The following is a 21,356-nucleotide window of genomic DNA, read 5'->3' on the forward strand; positions in this document are numbered from 1 at the left end:
GGTCATCGGTCTCATCGGATTAGGGAAGGACGGGGAAGGAAGTCGGCCGTGCCCTTTCAAAGGAACCATCCCGGCATTTGCCTGGAGTGATTTAGGGAAATCACGGAAATCCTAGATCAGGATGGCCGGACGCGGGATCGAACCGTCGTCCTCCCGAATGCGAGTCCAGTGTCTAACCACTGCGCCACCTCGCTCAGTCCAACAGGCGAAGACTGGCCAACGGTTTTCGTAGTGGCACAACAGTTCATTAGCAGGCGGACAGTGCTCGGAAAGGAAGTTTTATAACAACACAACTCTGCGGATAATCCTACATTTTCTACCTGTTTTATGAAGTTCGTTTTATTAATTGTGCTGAATATTATTCTTGTAAATATATTGTCCAGTTACAAATGCTACTTGTTACTTAAGAAAGAGAATACGCATGGAATGTTAACATTTTGTAATTATGAAACTTCCTGGCAGATTAAAACTGAGTGCCGGACCGAGACTCGAACTCGGGAACTTTGCCTTTCGCGGGCAAGTGCTCTACCATCTGAATTACCCAAGTACGACTCACGACCCGTCCTCACAGCTTCAGTTCCACCAATATCTCGTCTCCTACCTTCCAAACTTCACAGAAGCTCTCCTACGAACCTTGCAGAACTAGCACTCCTGGAAGAAAGAAAATTTTGTAAGCAGACCCGCTGGCTTAGTCAGGGAAAAGCTATTGTCAAAGGGTATAATAAATTGTAAATGCATTATAGCTGGGCGTGCGAGCACGCCAAAAATGTAGCAGTTCGGAGTCGCCAGGAGACTGTTGTCGTTGGTTGTATGTATTCGCCGGTGTGGCTACGCAAAAGTGCGCAGATAAAAAGTCCGAAGAGCGGAGCAGTGAAAACCGAAATGGTGGTTTTGGCGGTTGTTTAATATGGGCAAGCTAGGTGTATGGCATTTATTGCGCACAGTACAAATGCAGCAAAAGTAATTCACATAACATTAGGAGTACTGTGGGCTCTTGTTATTGGCTATGGTATGGCAAGAAGATCAACCTGTGCTCTATTTTACCGCTAAATGAAGTCGCTCGGCAAACCAACGGCATCTTAAAGTGAAGTAAGATCTAGACTTTTTATAACCAGAAATGTAAAAGGTTGACCAGCTTAGTTGGAATTTTATTGCTTGAATAACATTGTTTTCGTGCATATTGTCACGTAAATAATTTTCGTAAGTCGTTATCCAAGTGTTATCCATCCTATCCCGTTGTACGAACCCAGATAATCAGAAAATTAAGTGAACATTAATTTATTAGATTATCAATACATAATTTTTCCAATTTTTGGACAATTACGTAATAATGAAATCTTTGGCTGTAGTATGAATAATGTCAGAAATAGAATGATGCGAGTGCCAGTATTAATTCATTTGCTAAAAATAGAGTAACTTTCATAATAAAAAATTGGTAACTTGGGACACTGAATTTCACCGTCAAAGTACAGTTCTAATTTACAGCTTGTGGCGTAATTTGTTCTAATGGCTCTAAGCACTTAACATCTGAGGTCATCAGTCCCCTAGAGTTAGAACTACTTAAACCTAACTAACCTAAGGGCATCACACACATCCATGCCTGAGGCAGGATTCGAATCTGCGACCGTAGCAGCAGCGCGGTTCCGGACTGAAGCGCCTAGAACCACTCGTCCACAGCGGCCGGCGCGTAATTTGTAACTTTTATTACAAAGGAATATCAAAGTAACTGCTAAATTCACACAATCGTTCTGCTCGCTACAATTACAACAGTCAGTATTACGGTGAGTAACGTGTGTGTGTGTGTGTGTGTGTGTGTGTGTGTGTGTGTGTGTGTGTGTGTATATGTGAGGTGGTCTTTAGTCCAGAGACTGGTTTGATGCAGCTCTCCATGCTACTCTGTCCTGTGCAAGCTTCTTCCTCTCCCAGTACCTACTGCAACCTACATCCTTCTGAATCTGTTTAGTGTAGTCATATCTTGGTGGGTAACGTAGGAAAAAAAAAATCTGTCCACAACCAGTAAACAATTTTACTTTCATTGATCGTTGAAAATTAACATGATATGTTGTATGTGTTTGCTACTTGATTATTATCTGAATACTGTGACGTGTATGCTGTTAAGTACTTGAAATTGCGTCATCACGCCAATAACTATTCTTAAGCAAGATTACTTACGAGTATTAAGTTCAGTTTCAATTTAATTATTCTTGACCGCTACGGTCGCAGGTTCGAATCCCGCCTCGGGCATGGATGTGTGTGATGTCCTTAGGCTAGTTAGGTTTAAGTAGATCTAATTCTAGGGGACTGATGACCTCATATTAAGTCCCATAGTGCTCAGAGCCATTTGAATTATTCTCGTTCCGGCGAGGAACTGGCGACCGCTACTTATTTTCATTAATGACATACTTTGAAAACCTTTTTTCCACATTTTCCAGTAACTACTGCTAATTAAAAATTAGTATACGTAATAAAAATATATGAAGTTAACAGAACTTTGTTTCTAATCGTCATTGCTAAAGCACTGACCAGTGGCGATTCGGTTATAGCTTCATCTATTTCTCTCGAATTTGCGTTATTCTTCGGAGTGGCCGCGGGGTTTGAGGCGCCATGTCACGGACTGCGGTGCCCCTCACGCCGGAGGTTCGAGTCCGCCCTCGGGCATGGATGTATGTGTTGTTCTTAGACTAAGTTAGTTTAAGTAAAGTGTAAGACTGGGAACCGACGACCTCAGCAGTTTGGTCCCTTAGGAATTCACACACATTTGAACATCTTCGGAGTAAATACCTTTTCCGCACAAATTGCTCGCATCTCGTGGTCGTGCGGTAGCGTTCTCGCTTCCCACGCCCGGGTTCCCGGGTTCGATTCCCGGCGGGGTCAGAGATTTTCTCTGCCTCGTGATGGCTGGGTGTCGTGTGCTGTCCTTAGGTTAGTTAGGTTTAAGTAGTTCTAAGTTCTAGGAGACTGATGACCATAGATGTTAAGTCCTATAGTGCTCAGAGCCATTTTTGAACCGCACAAATTAGGGATTTAACGAACACGGTTATACAGAAAAGCCTAACTAGCCGTAGAGGTAGGAGGGTAGTAAGTTCCTTGAAAGTTGTTTGATGGAGAGCAGAAAATGTGAAAATATGGGGGCGCAAGATAGATCAGGTGGACAAGGTGGGTGCGGAGTGACTTCCCAACCCAACTCCTGTACATTGGTTTTTGTTGGTCTAGGTGAATGAGGGCGGGCGTTATCGTGGAGTAGCATCGCTTCACGCAGGCTTCCTGGTCGTTGTTCTTGGTCAGTGTCTGCAAGACGTCTCAGTTGCTGACAACCCGTGTCAGCAGTGATGGTTACACCTCGGGGAAGCACTTGGTAGCACACCGCATCGTCGCTGCTCCATCAGGTGCATATCATCATCTTTAGTCGATGAGCGCTGGTCTTAGTACGGGGAGCTGCTGTTTTCTTCAGACTTAGCCATTTCTCTCTTTTCCTTGTGTTAGCATAAAGATGAGGTACAGGATAGGAACGGTCGATGTTCTTCTCGTGCCAACTGATGACGAGCGAGCAGAGATGCACATATGGCCATCCGCCGATTTTTGTGACTTTGGCTTAGAGCGTGGGGTACCTATACACCCGATTTTTAAACCTTAACCACTACATGCAACCGTCGTACGATGGTGGAATGATCTCAGTTCATTACATTTGCCAGTTCTAGAATACACTGGCGTGGATTATTATGGCTTAATGCGTTTAAACGATCTTCAACAAACCCTGAAGATCTTCCTGAACATGTCACAGCGGTCCTCCTTAAAACGAGAAACCTATTTTGTTGCCGTGCTCTCTCCAATGTTATTATCTCCATACACGGCGAAAATGTTAGTGCCTGCCTCTGCTGCTGTCAGTCCTCTATTGAACAGAATAACATATCGGAAATATTGCGATTTCTCACTTGGCACTCCATTTTCTAGCGTCCACATCTCCACTCACTATCTCCAAATGACAATATGTAACCCCAAATAGCAACAGTGAACTACAAATGAAAAGTGACAATCGATAAATAAACCCATAGCAACCGTAATACGAACATGCAAAACAAAAACGCTACGAATTTTAGCACCAACCTAATATTACGCTATATTGATGAAATTTTGTCACTGGTACGATTTGTCACTCAATGCGTGCTGTTAAAAATTTCAGTTAATTGTGTCTTATTTTACACGGAGTTCCAGAAGTGACTGAGGTGTAAGATGGAGAAAACTGAGGCTTGTAGTGTGTAAAAGTTACCGTAGCTGGAGGGTAACAGCGCCCCGAAATTCATGATGAAGTGTCGACTGTTTATGGAAATGACTGCCCATCTTATAACACTATTGTGAGGCTGAAAAGGAATTTCAAAGATGGCCACATATCCCTGACAGACGGAGCAATTGCAAAACTCGGTTGGAAAGGTAATGTTTCCAATTTTTTGTGACTGTTGTGGAGTCATCTTCAAAGATTAACTTGCAAAGGGTCAAAGCATAACTGGCAGATACTACAGCAATCTTCTGGGCCAGTTACGAGAAGCTCCTGTTAAGAAACGCCGCGGCGTGCTCTCCAGAGGCGCTCGGCTTCTGGTTGACAATACTCAGGCTCATTCATCTCTAGTTACAGTTGACAAACGACGGCATGTGACAGAGATCTTGCAGCATCTGCCCTATTCTCCCAATCTCGCACCAAATGACCTTTCTTGTTCGCAGAAATGAAGAATCCACTGCCTGGTCATTACTGTAGTGGAAGAGTCGTTTAAGGAAAAGTTTGCAGACTTCTACATCAGGGCATTCGGAGGGTCCAGAAACTGGATGGTGACTATGCAGAAAAGAATCAAAAACAACAAATCAATAACAACGCTCAGTCGCCTGTTTTTAACGGTGATAATTAGAACTTCACGATATGTGCTCATATATGCCGTTTTACAAAGATATCTGTGTTAATGACGTGGGGTGGTCATGCAAAAGAATTTGTAAATTGTGCATTGCTACCACAACCCATAGTGCAGCGCTGGAATCGATACAGTGTCAGAAAATCTGTTACCCGCAAGTAAGATCGAACCGATGCCTTCTGACCTAGAACATTTCTGTTTCAATGAAGGGGGTAGACCTGGTTGGAATTTTTTGGCCTATTTTTTTTTTTTTTTTGGCCTATAAGGTTCCCTAGAGAGTCCATTTTTAAGATTCATTCACATAAAGTGTGCCATAAATGTTAAAATGCGTAAGAGACCACGATTTACTGCATGGGGGGTCTGGCGCATCGGAGCGTTCGAATACAACCGATGTAATACTGTAAGAGTTATCGACAGAACAGGGATCGTTTTGGTTTCGGATAGTATCACAGAGGTCATAGCATTTTTTCTTTTTTTTTTACACGTGCTTGAAAATGACAAACGTTTTTGTACGGATAGAAAAGGTTCTAAAATAATTGCAACAGCGCAAAAAACGCTTCGACTGGTAAGAGGAAGCCACTTAATCGATATAATTTCGTCGAAATGTTTCGAAATCGGTGAAAAAAAAAAGAAAAAAGAAAAAAAAACACCAACTCTACAGTCCTGGCATTACCGATTAAATATCTGTCCAATTTCAATATTCAAATGACACAAGTTGTAATTTTAAACGTTTGTTTCTTCAAGACAAGATTTTTCAAGTTGGCGGGAACTATAACTCATGAGATATACATGCATTTACATTAACTTGTGAGTCCGGGTTTTTTCTACTGTAGTGCTTACGATTTTGGCGATTTATTTTAATTTCAATTTTTGGTGGCCGTTTTTATAACGACTATTACTTAGAAAAAATGACTTATTTGAGAGTGTCGCCATTTTTTAAAATATCTCTAAGTACTACGTTAGACAATATCATCAGTTTCAAAGCAGCTTTTGAAACATTATTCTAGGTTGAAAATTGTGGCGTCCGGAACTCCAAACAACTACACTCGCGTTGCGCGAAGGCCTATGTCGATCTCGTGTAGTGTCTTCTGGGTGTGTTTTTTAACTTAAAAAATGCTTAATACAGTGTTAAGGGTGCACAATAAAGATCTAAAGCCAGTTTTGTAATTTGGTATTTTATTGAGGAAAAAATCATGAATATAGGTTCCAAAATAGAGTGTGACCATCTATCCCCTTTATATGCGTCGTTAATCTTACACAGGAATCGTTGAATAACCTTCACTTGGTGACAGTATTTTATGCAATTATTTCAACTAGCGATATAGACCCAGTCGGTCAAAGTAATGGGTCATGGATGATTTATCTCAGGCACACATTGACGATGTGGCAGGTTGGAGGGTATTACTATTACACAGTGAACGACAATCTCATCCATCCCACCAGTTATATCAGTGATAAATACGTTCGATAAACTGTTTATGAATTTCAATGGGTGTTTCACTGATATTTATATTTCTTAACTGACCTAATCGCATCAACTGCGTTAGAAAGACCTGTGTTTTCGATTGGGACGCCACGAATAATTTCTCTTACGTTAATGGCGCCGGGAACTAGAAACCTTTGGGAAGGACTTCTTTATAGTACCAGCAGTTCCAAGTGATGAACGCCAGTCCCAATGCATCCATTACATTGCAGCACTGCTGTGTCCACCACATGATGTAGAACACAGTCACTGCATCGATGAGCGCCGAACGGCTTAGTACTCAGTGCTCAGCTGAAACTGAGTCAAGCCTAGCCTCCAACAGAGTGTGCGCAAGGCAAGACCTATTTTATGCTTCCGCCTTATGTCACACAAAGAGTTTCCAAGTGGATTATTGTAAATCCCTGCTAATCTGTGTTGTCAAATATTTTCGCCATAGTTTTTGCCTACCTGCCTGTGACGAGGCTGTCTAAATGCTGCGTGCAAGCAAGCGGCCTCAATAAAAACAATTATTTTCGATGGTGAGGGTTGTGTTCATGCTATATGTTTACATTTGACGCCAAGTACATTTGGTGAGCTCAACAGGCTTAAAATCTGGCTTCCTTCTCAGATATACCTTTCAGTGTTGTACAGCCGAGACATAGCCAGGACCATGTACCGTCTCTGGGGTCTACAACGTACCAAGTGCTGCAAATGTAATATCGCGCCACTGTGCCCTACATTACGCAACATGCAGACGGGCATGAGTAGCGGTTACACCTGCGTTATCAACGGGAGGTGCACGTTCATGCCATCTAATTGATGAATAATACGACATCGGAGTTATAATGAAATGTATTCGCAGTTGCGAATATGGGCAACCTTCATCTTCTGTCGTGGTCAATGCAAGGATTGGCTTGCAACAGCTACAATGGCAGCTTGTCTCCATTCTGTGCGTCTTTCAGCTTTTCTCTTCATTTCTTTATAGGTGTTACATCCCACATCTTTCATGATTTGATCCATGTACCTCAGTCGTGGTCTTCCTCTTGGTCTTTTTCCCTCGACATATCCCTTTATGATTGTGTTTAGGAGTCTTATGTCTTAATAGATGGCCTGTAAATTGCACTCTTCTTTTAACAATGAAACTCCAGAAGCTTCTCTTCTCACCTGCTCTTTCCAGAACCGTTTGTGACCTTGTCGATACATTTTATTCTGAGCATGCGTCTATAGCACCACATTTCAAAAGAATTTAGCTTCTGGTCTTCCTCTGTCCCGAGAGTCCATGTTTCACACCCACACTCCACACACATGATTTCAAAAATCTTTTCCTGATTTCAAGGCTGATGCTCTTTGATGTTAAGATGTATTTCTTCTTGTTAAAAGCAGCCTTTGCTTGAGCAATTCTACTTCTCACTTCTGCCTGGCTCCTTCCATCCCTGGTAATATTACTGCCCAGATCCAGATAAGTAAATTTATCAACTTGTTCAAGCAGTTCATTGCCTACATGAACTTGGACTTTCACTTGATCTTTTTTGTCGCATGCCATTCCTTTTGTTTTTGCTTTATTAATTCTCATATTACATTCTTCCTCCATAACTTTATCCATTCTATTCAGTAGGACTACAAGATCTTCTTCACTTTCAGTCAGGACAGCTATATCATCGGCATATCTTATCATATCTATTCGTTGGCCATGAATTACTACACCTGTCTGTGAATTTTCCCGTACTTTTTTCAGCGCCTCTTCAATGTATAAGTTAAAGATAACAGGGGATAGTGCGCAACCTTGTCGGACACCTTTCCGTATCTGCACCTCTTCTTGTTTTTTCCGTCCACGGATAACGGCAGTCTCGTTTTTGTACAGGTTTCATATCATTTTTCTATCTTTATAGTCTATTCCTACTTTTTTGAGTACCTCAAACATCTTATCCCATTTAACATTATCAAAGGCTTTCTCTACATCTACGAAAGCTATGTATGTTGTCAGGTTCTTATCTAGTCGTTTCTCTATTATTAGTTTTAGAGCAAATATTGCTTCTCTGGTTCCTCTATCTTTCCGGAATCCGAACTGGTCTTCGGAGAGTGTAGCTTCGACTTTTTGTTCTATGCGTTTTAGGATAATTGAGGTTGCTATTTTAGAGGCGTGAGTAACTAGGCTGAGCGTCCTATAATTTTCACATCTTGTAGCATTTGCCTTCTTTGGAATGGGGTTCATATGTTTTTCTCAAAGTCTGTAGGAATTTTATCCTGCTCGTACATGTTGAAAACAGAATTATACAACTCCTGATTCAGTGTTGCTCCTCCAGATTTCAGAAGTTCGAATGGGATATTGTCTATACCAGGCGATTTGTTGTTTTTCAATTTTTTCAGAGCTGGGCAACCATCAGCTGTATAATGGAATGACTGCGTTGAAAATTTTTGCCGGACCGGGACTTTAACTGTGATTTCCCTCCTATTGAGAGATCCAAACTTCCGTATGTCGTTAACCATGTGTCTACAGCCTGTACTCTTACATTATGTATATTCCCGCACAAGGGAGACTTTTTCTTGAAAGTCGCTTCCCCCGCGCCCTTTTCATTCATGCATGTCCGAATGAACATTGCATCGTAATTCGGAATAACACAGGTACTGCAATAACGTAATTATCCGCCGATGAGTTGCATCGTGGCCATAAAAAGGTGATGCTAATAACCAAAATACATCTTCTCCATCTCTGCTTCCCAAATAACGGGGCGTCACCCGAAATTTAATGAAAGAACTAACTTAGCCAGAGAGAATACAAATGATTCATTCTTTTTGATACATTCACAAGGATGAAACCTTAGAGCTCACAATGGCAATGTAACAATGTACCTCCTTCTACCGGGACGGCACTTGTGGAACATATGCAAGACAGCACAGGCCTGCCTACGTCCCACATCGGTCCTCATTACACGGCGAGACGTAATCTTTGTAATACCACCGCAGGCGCCATTAATTATACACGAAAAACATCGAAATGGGAAGCAGATAATTTCTGAACTTCATTAGCGCTCGCTTGTTTTATCGGTGTAACATAATCCACAATTACAGCACCCGTTCGTACGAGCGTGGGAAAATGTGCCAGCGCTACGTGCACAAACCCATCCAGCGAGGTGAACCACGGTCATACTACGGTTGCAAACTTATCTGGCATCTACGTGATGCCGTTTAAACTATACCCGAAGAACTGAAACACTGCAAAGGGTCACTTGTAAGATATTAACAGACATTTAGTCAAAGATTATCCGCGACCTTAGTCTCCGAATTTTGAAGATTTTTGTTGGTAATGCGCCGTAAACAGTATTCTATTCTCCTGTTAGTCTAACGCGTTCCTTTACTACCGGTATGACTCCATTTTAGATGGCTAAATTAACGTTTCGGAGCGTTACGTCTGCTTCAGGTTATCACCTTTATTTGCCCACGATGAAACACATCATAATTTCCTGTCCAAACGAAGCTGATAAACCGGAGTAGATGAAACAACCCCCCCCCCCCCTAAAAAAAAGTTACTAAAAACAGAATTGTAGTAGTAACTCCGAGACGTGTTAGACTAAAACAGGAAAGAATATTGACCCTGGCGGTGGCGTATTAGTAACAAAAATATTCCTCAGTTGTATGAAATTAATAGCGTGAGATTCAGCTGCCCCTACCGCTGTCGTTTTATGCAACCCGCAATGTTATAGCTGGCCTTGATAAATGACGCGCAAGATTTTCGTACTTTCTCGTTCGCTACGTGCAAGCTCTTAGTCCTACAGAAAAAAAATGAGCAGGACCTTTTTGTTGGAAAATTTAATGTAGTTAAATTTTATAGTGGTACACGTTTTCGCTACAGGCCGCAGTTTTTGAATTTTCAAACAACACGTACAGAAGTGACCTTGAAATGCAGCCCTATTTTCACATGCAGCCCCCACCGGTCAGGATTTCTAGGATGTCATTCATGGCACTCCCTCCTACCACTGTGCAAATATTTGCGACCGCACAAATTATTTCTTACACTTGATCTTTTTGCCGGTATTCGCTGACTGGCCTTAATACGTCACCATCTTAGTCCAGCGCATACACATTTTAAAATTGATGTTTGTGTAAATTTTTCCCTAACAATTACGTGAATTTTAACAGCATAAAACAAACATTTGCATCGTTGTATTCTTCATGCCTTCTGACTACGAAACTACTGGGCTTCTTACGGTAACATTTGGATCGAACTGTCAACTTAATTAGTTTTAGCGTGACGTTTACAAAAGTCGTTTTTCGTTCATTACCCTCATAGGCATGTTTAAATTAATAACGTTAACTTGGTAGTCGACTATGCTGGTGGCGTAACTGCGCAATCAACAATGACCAAAAAAGGTTGAATATCGGGAACAGTTGGCGCAGTTGGGAATTTTTGTACTGTGTTAGGAAAGAATGTCATGAACAAGATTACTAGAAATCCTGACTGGTGAGCGATGAGTGTGGAATGGCGGGCGTTTGAAGGTAACTTATGTGGTTTTTCTTGAATAAGACGAAAAGTGTGGCCTCCAGCGAAACTGTATCCCAGTACAAAATTTAACTGCGTTAAATTTCCTACAAAAATGTCCTGCTAATTTTTAGTGCAGGACTAACTTTTACATATAGTGAATGAGGAAATATGAAAATCACGGTTAGCTTTATGAAGACGGCTATAACATTGCGGGTTGCATAAAACGAGAGCGGTACAGGCAGCTGAACCACCCCGTATATACATTAAATTCGTCATCTCATCTCAGTGTCATATAGCAAATTATGAACCAGAAAAAAAGAGGAGGGACATCAATGCCATAGTAACCATCGAACAACTGCTTTAAAAACCTGCTACTCTCTATTAGCAATTACCTAGTGAACACTACTCCGAACTAATGAGAACGAAACCTCCATACGATAAGGTGGCAAATTATGGCCATCTACGGTTTCATTTCATCACAGGTAACAGCATGACGTTACGTCGTACACTATCTTTGAAAAGAGTGTGACATTTATTGTTGGGAAACAAAGATAACAAACAAAAGTGTATCGACACCATGAACCTGAGCTACGGCACCTACTGCATTCTGGACCTAACAAAAGTACAGAGCACGTTCCTGACAGCCATTGGTTTTTCGGCGGACCGGGACCTCGAGCAAGTAGTATCAACATAATATCTGTCTCATGACTCCGCATCCAGCACGAGTTTTGAGTGGGTGCGGAGAATTCCATTTTGAGGAGCAGAACAAGTAAATGCTAAACAACCCGTACTCGGGAAATTAAAGTCCTAAACAGACGTCGACAATTCGGGAAAAATAATTCTCCACAAGTAGTTTTGAGCAACGTATGTTTCCACACCTTAGAGACATCGCTCATGTGTGGTACGTGTGCTAATGGCATCGGCTCTGCCATACAAGACGTCAAGTCACAGTTTAAATATGTGAAACTGGTGATGCACGGCGAAACAACACCACGGAAGGTACACGGCACTGTAACAAAGGTGAGAAGTATTTTCACAGACTTAACCTCCCACAAGAAGCAAAGTAAAGCAGCAGGAACTGCCACGTCTCAAAATACTTTCATATACTACTGTAACAACGAACAGAAAATGCGAGCTTCAGGTGCCACAAAACCGGCCTGCTGACTTCAAATAGTTGGTTAGCAAGCCGAAGGATATATGGTAGCGCCAAACACAGGGGCGACATTTCTGTCCCTGTGGACACTGGGAAGCAAATACGCTGACGCGACGCACGTGTGCCTCTGCTCAGGAATGGGTAAACAGTACTCCACTAGCTGCGGCGCAATCACATCGCGTATCGGGGCGGCGTGCTTCGCGGAGGCAAGGCGGGCGTGCTTTCCAAACACGGAGCTATTCTCGGAAGACCGGAAATTCATTCGCACATGTTTTAAAGTATTTCTCCTGGACAACACAGCTGTACTCCAAAATGAGGACAGCGACTGGAACCACAGAAATCGACCAGCCCTCTCGGATAAAGTTTTCCTGACGAATACTTTGCACGTAAGAGACGGCTTTAACAGGGCTGCGACTGTTAATAAATACAAGTAAAACAGTTCTTGGGTCAGTCATTTTTTTATTTTGCCACTACAGTCCACACCATCATCATCTCGTGAAGTACTGTTTATTTATATTGCTATTGTTGGTGGAGAGTACAGACGTATTTTCACATAGATCAAGGGCAATGCAGGTTATGTTGCGTGTTTTGAGGTACGGTAGAGCGGTTGAAATTCTGCATACCGCTGCCTGCTATATGTCCTCTCCACTGTACATTATGTTTACAGTGTACAAATAACATTATGTACAGTGGAGAAGACGTACATCAGGCAGTAGAATGCAGAACTTTTACACCTCTACCATACCTCAAAACACGCAACATAACATATACTGCCCAAGGTCTGCTCGCCTGCCGGGATGGCCGAGCGGTTCTAGGCCTACAGTCTGGAACCGCACGACCGCTAGGTCGCAGGTTCAAATCCTGCCTCGGGCATGGACATGGGTGATGTCCTTAGGTTAGTTAGGTTTAAGTAGTTCTAAGTTCTAGGGGACTGATGACCTCAGAAGTTGAGTCCCATAGTGCTCAGAGCCATTTGAACCTAGGTCTGCTCCTGTAAAAAGATGTCTGTACTCTTCACCAACAACAGCTGTGTAAATAAACAATTCTCCACCTGAAGATGATGGTGTGAACCATCGAAACACGTAGTGGCAAAATAAACAAGTGACTGACGCATAAAGTGTTTTATTTGTTAAGTTCTCCTGAAATCCTCGAGAGCTTCCGGTAGCTCAGTACACGAGACTAGCGCAGGCTGCAGTGTGGCCATTTTCGGTGTTGGCAGAGATCGGCGGGGTGCCTATGTCAGGCACAAGCCAGACATAGTGGGGGGAGGGGGCGGGGGGAGCGAGCGACAAGGTGTGTCACGCTCACTTCCCTTTGGGCCGTGGCGCTGTCACTCGCCCCGTGAACACGACATTGGCGGTAGGAACCGTGGGGAAACGCCATCGGATAAAGCCTGGATACTTACTTCCGAATGAAGCCCTCTGTGTCTCGCTCACAGGTGCCGCTAATGTCAATGGATTTTGGTAATGTTTCGTAAAACCCCAAACCACGCGTCGAAGAAATCTGCTGAACAGTTATCTTTGTACAACTTTTTGAAGAAATAGTTCTGCACATCCATCAAACGAATAAATTTAATATCAAGCCTTCATAAACATTCCGTTTTTAGAATAGTCTATCATAAATGAAAATTCGTCCACAGCCGTTCATTTTCCAAGAAGTCAGAAATAGGCAGCCAACTCTTACGTCGCTTGTAACAGTAGAGATGTATTTTTTAAAGTGGTGCCTAGCACACATTGCCGTATGAATTGTAGAGTAATCGTGTAAATGTAGATTGACAGGAAGAGAACGGTACCACATGTCTTGCACCGCGCTTTGCGGCTGTACTCCTGAGCGGAAGGCAGCACGGAGGGGAAGCACACGTCATTAAGCAGAGCTTTGCATAAACATGACGCGGTTAGTTACTGGGTAATGAGGTGAGCGCCGCGGTCGCAGGGCTCCCTCTGCCCGTCTGCGGCTGGCAGCCCCACACAGCACTGCGCCACTGGCGTACGTCCGACATGCCACACTGGTACGGAATAGGCGCCATCTCCCAGCACTGTACAAGATACTGTGCCTGCAGCCGTCGTCCGATAGGAGAGTCTCAACAATGCATGGTAGAATACACTTGGTTTCCACCAGAACATCGTGAAGGTATTAAGGGGGGGGGGGGGGGCGGTAGGACGTCAAACGGGCCGACTTGGAGTAGGAGAGGCATCTCAGGACATTTTTATTTCCAGTGTCTATACTTTTACAAATAAATTCATAAAACTTTGTCAGCATCATCAGGAAGGATTCAGGATTCACACCCATTGCAGTGGAAGTTCGAAAACATAGCAAAATAATTTTTTTTACGTGCGAAATTTCATCATTTTTTCACTTACTAATGGCTGCATTTGTTGCTATACGTACACTTTTCTTCATAAGTTAGATTCTTCGATGAATTTTTCACAGCACACAAACCATACTTACAGGAGTACGAAACTCTAGAATTTATTTAATTTACAAAAAAATGAATGAGCTATTATATTTTAAAGTTCATGTTTCGAAAAAACAAATTTTTACCCCAGTTTTTAATAGATTTGGAAAATTCTAGTGTTTCATACACCTTTGAGTATGGTTTGTATGCTGTGCAAAGTTCACCGAAGAATCTCTTTTACTTATGAAGAAAAGTGTGCGTATAGCAACAAATGAAAGTGAAAAAAATGATGAAATTTCACATTTAAAAAATATTTATTTTGTTATGTTTTCGAACTTCCACTGCTGTGAGTGTAAATTCTGAATCCCTCCTGGTCATGCTGACAAAGTTTTATGAATCTATTTGTAAAAGTGTAGACAGTGGAAATTAAAATGTCCTGTGATGCCTCTCCCGTTCCAAGTCGGCCCGTTTGACGTCCTACCCCCCTTAACGTAGAAATCACCGGCAAACCGTTTCCTGACATTTTACTGTGATAGAAGAATCTTTAGCGAGATTCAGTTGTTCATGGGTGTCAGATAAGACGAAAGCGTGGGATTGCACATTCAATCGCCTGTGGATTTTTTCCCCAATTATAGCATCTGTCATCTCTGGCAATGACCTGTTAATGTGAAAAATGCGAAGCTGGGTCGTGATTTCGAGTACACGTTAAAATGCAGCCGATACCCCCTCCCCGCCCCCTCTCCCTCTCCCAAATATCTGGCTGAATGTGTCTGAGGAAGGCTGGGCGTACCACATTCAATGTCATCGTGGCTGGTAAAGTACAGTGGTGACCAAACCAACATACGGACGGAGCACAGCTTTAATTTTTACATAATTTGCAAGACTTTTATATCAGTAAGTGTCCGTATAATCCAGGAGGGTACCTCGCACAACAGAATTCTGTCGCTTCCTCTGGTGATTTTAGTAGTAGTAGTAGTAGTAGTACTTGTTGTTGTTGTTGTTGTTGTTGTTGTTGTTGTCGTTGTAGCAGTACGAGGGCATGCAGTAACGTTAAAGTGTGTGTGAATTCCTAAGCGACCAAACTGCTGAAGTCATCGGTCCCTCGGCTTACACAACTTTAACTTACGCTAAGAACAACACACCCACCCATGTCCGAGGGAGGACTCGAACCTCCGGCGGGAGGGGCCGCGCAGTTCGTGACATGGCGCCTCTAACCGCGCGGCCACTCGACGCGACGGTGAAGTAAGCACTTCGATTTTTTTATGCGAACACTCTTACCGTACTTTCAATAAAACAAAAGTCATCAACATTCTACGCCATCAACATTCTACGCCATCAACATTCTACGCCATCAACATTCTACGCCATCAACATTCTACGCCATCAACATTCTACGCCATCAACATTCTACGCCATCAACATTCTACGCCATCAACATTCTACGCCATCAACATTCTACGCCATCAACATTCTACGCCATCAACATTCTACGCCATCAACATTCTACGCCATCAACATTCTACGCCATCAACATTCTACGCCATCAACATTCTACGCCATCAACATTCTACGCCATCAACATTCTACGCCATCAACATTCTACGCCATCAACATTCTACGCCATCAACATTCTACGCCATCAACATTCTACGCCATCAACATTCTACGCCATCAACATTCTACGCCATCAACATTCTACGCCATCAACATTCTACGCCATCAACATTCTACGCCATCAACATTCTACGTCTTTATTCTCAGCAAAGTCAACCCGGCGAAGAACCCATTTCTACCAACGAGAGATCAGTTTGTCGACACCATTCTTGCGGGAAAGGCGACTTCCTCCATCACGAGCCCTGTTTGCTTTTCAGTTTTCCTCTCTAATTCCCTCTCGTGAGTAGACAAAATAATTTCATTGAGGTCGTGTTTAGATAGTGTTCTTTTCAGTTTATGAAATGATTAATTCTTTCAAATAGTTAAGCGAGTTGTTATGTAAAAAAAAAAAGGCTCAACAAGTGGAGCTGACAGCTGTCTACTGCACTGAAGAGCCTGTTCCAAGTGTACCATGCTGTCAGTAGGATACATTCAAAATTGCTGATTTCATTGCTACCACTATCAATGGATGGAATACTTTTCACATCATAATGGGTATAAACTGCATCACCCCAGTCTCAGCTCGCCCAGAGGCTTAAATTGACTCCCACAGCAACAGGAGTATATCGCCTAAGTGTTATGCAACTTGAGTATTTCAGCGTAATTCAAGCAACGCATTACTGTTCAAAAAATGGTTCAAATGGCTCTGAGCACTATGGGACTTAACATCTGAGGTTATCAGTCCCCCAGAACTTAGAACTACTTAAACCTAACTAACCTAAGGACAGCACACACACCCATGCCCGAGGCAGGATTCGAACCTGCGACGGTAGCGGTCGCGCGGTTCCGGACTGAAGCGCCTAGAACCGCTCGGCCACTTCGGCCGGCTGCATTACTGTTCTATATTTGAAAATGATCAGTCGTATTCCACTAGATATATTGCCACCCACCTTGCAAGATGTGCTGTGGATGGGTGGTAAGTTGCTGCACTCAGCGCAGCCCACTCTGCAAAGCATTTGCCGAATGAAAGAGTTATATGCAGTCTACCAGAACACAAAGGTCAGATAAAAGTGCACCAACTTTCTGATTACTTATTAATTCATCAACAAGTGTCTACAACATGGTTAAAAAAAATCTCTGGCGACAGTAACAGATGCAAGGGGCCAAATTTGGCTGTCCAATACCTTTCCCACCAACACTAAATAGGTCACTGACGATATCATACATACAAATTAATCACTTCTCATCCTTGTTTACGGAAACATACATTACATAAAAGCTCGCTTAAATGCAGATGAATACGCAATTTCTAAACTGAAAAGAATTCTAATATATAAACACAATCTCATTGAAATTATTTTGTCTACTCAAATGACAGAACTGGACAGGAAAAGATGTAGTCAGTCTGTCTGTCTGTAAACTGAAAAGCGAGCAGCACTCGTGTTGGGGAGGTGGCTTTTCCCGAAGAACGCTAAAACTAAAAAATCGGTTTCCCCTCTAGCAATGTATAAGAAAAGTATTAAGAGATTCAAATATAATCTGCCCAAATGGGTTCCTTGCATTAGTATTATTAGCAACTGATATCTGTATTATATTTAGTGTTAACGTACTTTGTGGAAAATAAACACCCCGGGCATGTCTGGGCACTGTGTCGCCTGCTGTTCATAAGGCAACTGCAGAAGAATCAGTAAAGGTTTGGTAAACGCCCTGAAGTTGCTTCTTGTGACGTAGTGGGATAGAGAGCGCGGGAAACCGCCCGCTCGCTCTTCAGTTTGGAGATCTATGAAGAAGGACCAACACAATCCTGAGACCTACCTTTCCTCGCGCTTCCAGCCACCATCCCACTCCCCCTCCCTCCGCCACCCACCATCCCCGCTACTTTGTTACACCCCTAGCACACACTTATTCCTTAATACGGCATTACTGCATTTGGATGTGGTACACACACTTCATAATTTTTTTCAACCATATTCATTTAAAGATAAACATTAATTTTACACCGTTAAAACACTATTTTTAATAATATGCGATTTTCCCATCCCCTGTAACGCGAAACTATTATTGCTGGAGAAAAAAGTGAATAGAACCTTCTTTGTAGGAAATTCAATATAGTTTAATTTTGTAATGGGAAACATTTTCGCTAGAAGCCGCAGTTTTCATTTATTCTAAGAACCTCCAAACGCCCCACATTCACGCTCTTACCCCACCACCAGTAGGGATTTTTTTTGTATTTTTTCATGGCACTCCCTCCTACCACTGTACAAAAATTTGTGACTACACTAATTTTCACTCAATTCGACCTTTATTGGCCTCCGTTAACTGGGCTAATTCCTATAGTCCAGATAATGGTAGGAGAGACTTGCCGCCGGAAGCGTCTATGATCTCCACTCGTGTGATTTCACGAAAATCATGGAAACCCCAAAACCCGGATGAAGAGGCCCGGACAGGGTCCATCATGATCATGAATGCGATCCCAGTCTGGCATCCGGAACACCTCGCTCACTGTCGGCACAAATCTTAGGATTGTCGTTCCATAAATATTTACAAAGTGAGTCTTGTGATACGACGTTAGTCTATGTATTGATTGCCAAATATCCGCCTTGTTATCTCATCAGCACCAGCTACTTATCGTGTTGCCACTGTTTTACCTCTACGTAACAGTGGTTTCAACCTTCTCAGCGTATCAGTTGCTGAATATCTACTTCCCTGCAGTGTCCTGTTCCAAACGCTGTTGTTTAGAACTAATTCCTTACGCTTCGGATGGTGCTTTGCATGGGGAATTTCAATACCTGAAGGAATAATCCCTTCTGTGTTGTACTTTGACCAATTAGGGCAATTTTAGTACACAAAATGCGAACTTCCTTTACCTCTATTGTGAAGCCCTTTCTGTCGCTTTCATCCACTCTTCGCTGTCTTCTTTGCGTTCGTACGGCGCTGATAAACTGAACAAAAATTGAAAATTTTTGGCTCTCTCAGTTTCAAGATACATAGAATCAAAATACTAAATTAAAGTGGCAAATAAAAAGAAGACTTACACCGTTCGCTGCTTTTCTCTAAAAAAGTGGTAAGTGGCTGAATACTACAAAATATCTCCAGTATTCTCCTATCGATTGTAATGTTTTGAAATTCTGCTCAAATATAATTTTGTAATCGAGGATCATAACGTTATTTGGGCATTAGGAACAGTCAGTGCTAAAGGGTGAAAACGGAGTTTGAAGAACTCCATTTTTCGTGTTCATTTGTTCGTTTTCAGGGGCTACAAGCCGATAAAGGCATATTACGTCGACAGAGGCAATAGATTAACTACTTTTAATTTTTATTGTAAACTAGAAATAAACTGTTAAGTCGTAAGTTTTCTCCTTGTACGGCGTCGCTAGTTTGTTGTGGTTCCTCCCGTTCTTAATCTTTTAAAGGAAATTGAGCACTGTATTTCACTGGTACGGCACTTCATAAAATACTTCCAGACTAGGTATGGAGTCATTCTGTAATACAACCGACGTCCGTCAACGACAGCTTGAAACTACCATATTACCAGATGGAATAAGTCTTGCACTCGCCTTGTACACGCGTACCACCCAACAGACCACGCCACGTGGTAACAGGTACATTATTGTCTCAGCAATGCTGTACCAATGCTCGCTTCTGTCGGCATTGTTATTAAAATAGCAATGACAGCGTTCCTCATTTCCAATAACGCGCAGTATTTCAAGGTAATGGAAATTTTACGAAAAAAATACTCGTTTTTTAAAAATAGGTTTACTACGGTTAACTGATATTTACGTCTTTTTTGTCCGGTTACTAATAAAAAATAAAAACCTGTTATAAACGAGACCAGACGAATGCCGAAACGTGGGTACTTTGCACCGCTACTCCCGCGGCCGCGCTACCCACTCACCTTGGTGCCCTCGACGCTGATGATGCGGTACAGGCTGCGCGTCGAGTCGTAGAAGAAGGAGACGCTGACCGCCGCGCTGGACGCCGAGATCCACGAGCGCTTCGTCTTGGGGTCGATGTGGAAGACGTGCGCTTTGCACGAGAAGATCGGCTGCTCACTGCAACACACGAAAACAGGCGGCCGTCAGTAACACTGATACAGCAGCGGGCGACATGCACATTGTCTCCAACGGGGAAAACAAAATCTCCTATTTTCTCGTAGACGAAGGTCGCGAATCCTTTCTTAAATGGCTACTGTATACGAGTACCTAATACACCTTACGCACTATCGACTGGGTGCCAGCAACCAGAAAACAAACGGAGTACGCTCGCTAACGCACTTGGCTGCCACAACCGACGAGTCGCTGGATCTGGTGAAGGAGCGATAGGGAAACGAAAGACATAGCTTGAAGGAAGTCACCTGTCTGTATTGTGTTTAGCAACCAGACGACGACCAGATTACTTGAGGCTCGTATTCAAAAGACGACGACTGCTACATAGCGTTTTATCATCTAACTGAACGCCTTAGGACGACATAGGACACTCTTCCACTAAATATTACAACAGCACATGAAAGTGAGACGAAATTCACTGGTGTTCAAAATTACAGCAACAAACCGAAATTCTGCGAGGCTGTGTTTATTTTGCTACAAAACAGTATCAACAGATGACAGAAAAGTAGAAACAATGCAAAGAATACGTAATGTAAACAACTGCAACATGCATAACGGCCGACAACAATTTTCTTCGTTTTTTTTTTCCCCAGCTTAACGGATTTACACACCCACTCTGACAACTGGTTAATGTGCTCAGTATGGGGGGTGGCCACCTCTGGCAGCAATGAAGGCTTGACAGCGACGGGGCATGCTGTGGATGATGTCATCAATTTCACGTTTACGCAATGACGGCCGTTCCTCCTGCACAGCTGCTCACAAGTCTTGGGGAGTCAAATCGAGAGAACGCGCGAGCCACGCGGTGCGTCCAATATCTTCAGTTTCCAAGAAAGCATCAGCCAACCGTGCTCTATGAGGTCGTGCATTATCATCCATCAACAGGAAGTCTGGGCCCGCAACAACCGCACATGAGATCCTCAAGATCTTGTTACGATTCCTGACAGCAGTTAAATCTTCACCTGTACAATTTCATGAAGAGGTGTTCGAGTGGTCAACATACTCCCGGCCCATACCATTAGGGATTCTTCTTGATATCGGTCTGTGATAAGAACACAGAGCCACTGTTCGACCGTCCGGGTGGCATGTTGATCCTCCATTCTAGCCGTTACCTTCTGCGAATACGCGTTAGAGGCACACATACAGCACGTCTTCGACAATAAAGGCCACTCTGCTGAAGCCTTCTGTCATCGTTTACCTCGGTACAAACGTCCAGTGGATGTTGCGATGTCGGATGCCAGTTGCCGTGCGGTACTAAGCCGGCACCGTCGT

At 42.9% G+C, this 21,356-nt stretch overlaps 1 protein-coding gene across 1 annotated transcript in view; it reads right to left on the minus strand.

Moving 5' to 3' along the window:
* The window catches only part of LOC124799191 (homer protein homolog 2), a 222,853-nt gene that overhangs the window by 124,139 nt on the left and 77,358 nt on the right, over positions 1–21,356 (minus strand). The window contains exon 2 of the mRNA XM_047262726.1: positions 19,877–20,033. Coding sequence (XP_047118682.1) covers positions 19,877–20,033 — 157 coding nt within the window. The remainder of the gene's footprint in view (positions 1–19,876; positions 20,034–21,356) is intronic.

This window comes from Schistocerca piceifrons, chromosome 5, assembly GCF_021461385.2.
Source record: "Schistocerca piceifrons isolate TAMUIC-IGC-003096 chromosome 5, iqSchPice1.1, whole genome shotgun sequence".
Classification (NCBI taxonomy): domain Eukaryota; kingdom Metazoa; phylum Arthropoda; class Insecta; order Orthoptera; family Acrididae; genus Schistocerca; species Schistocerca piceifrons.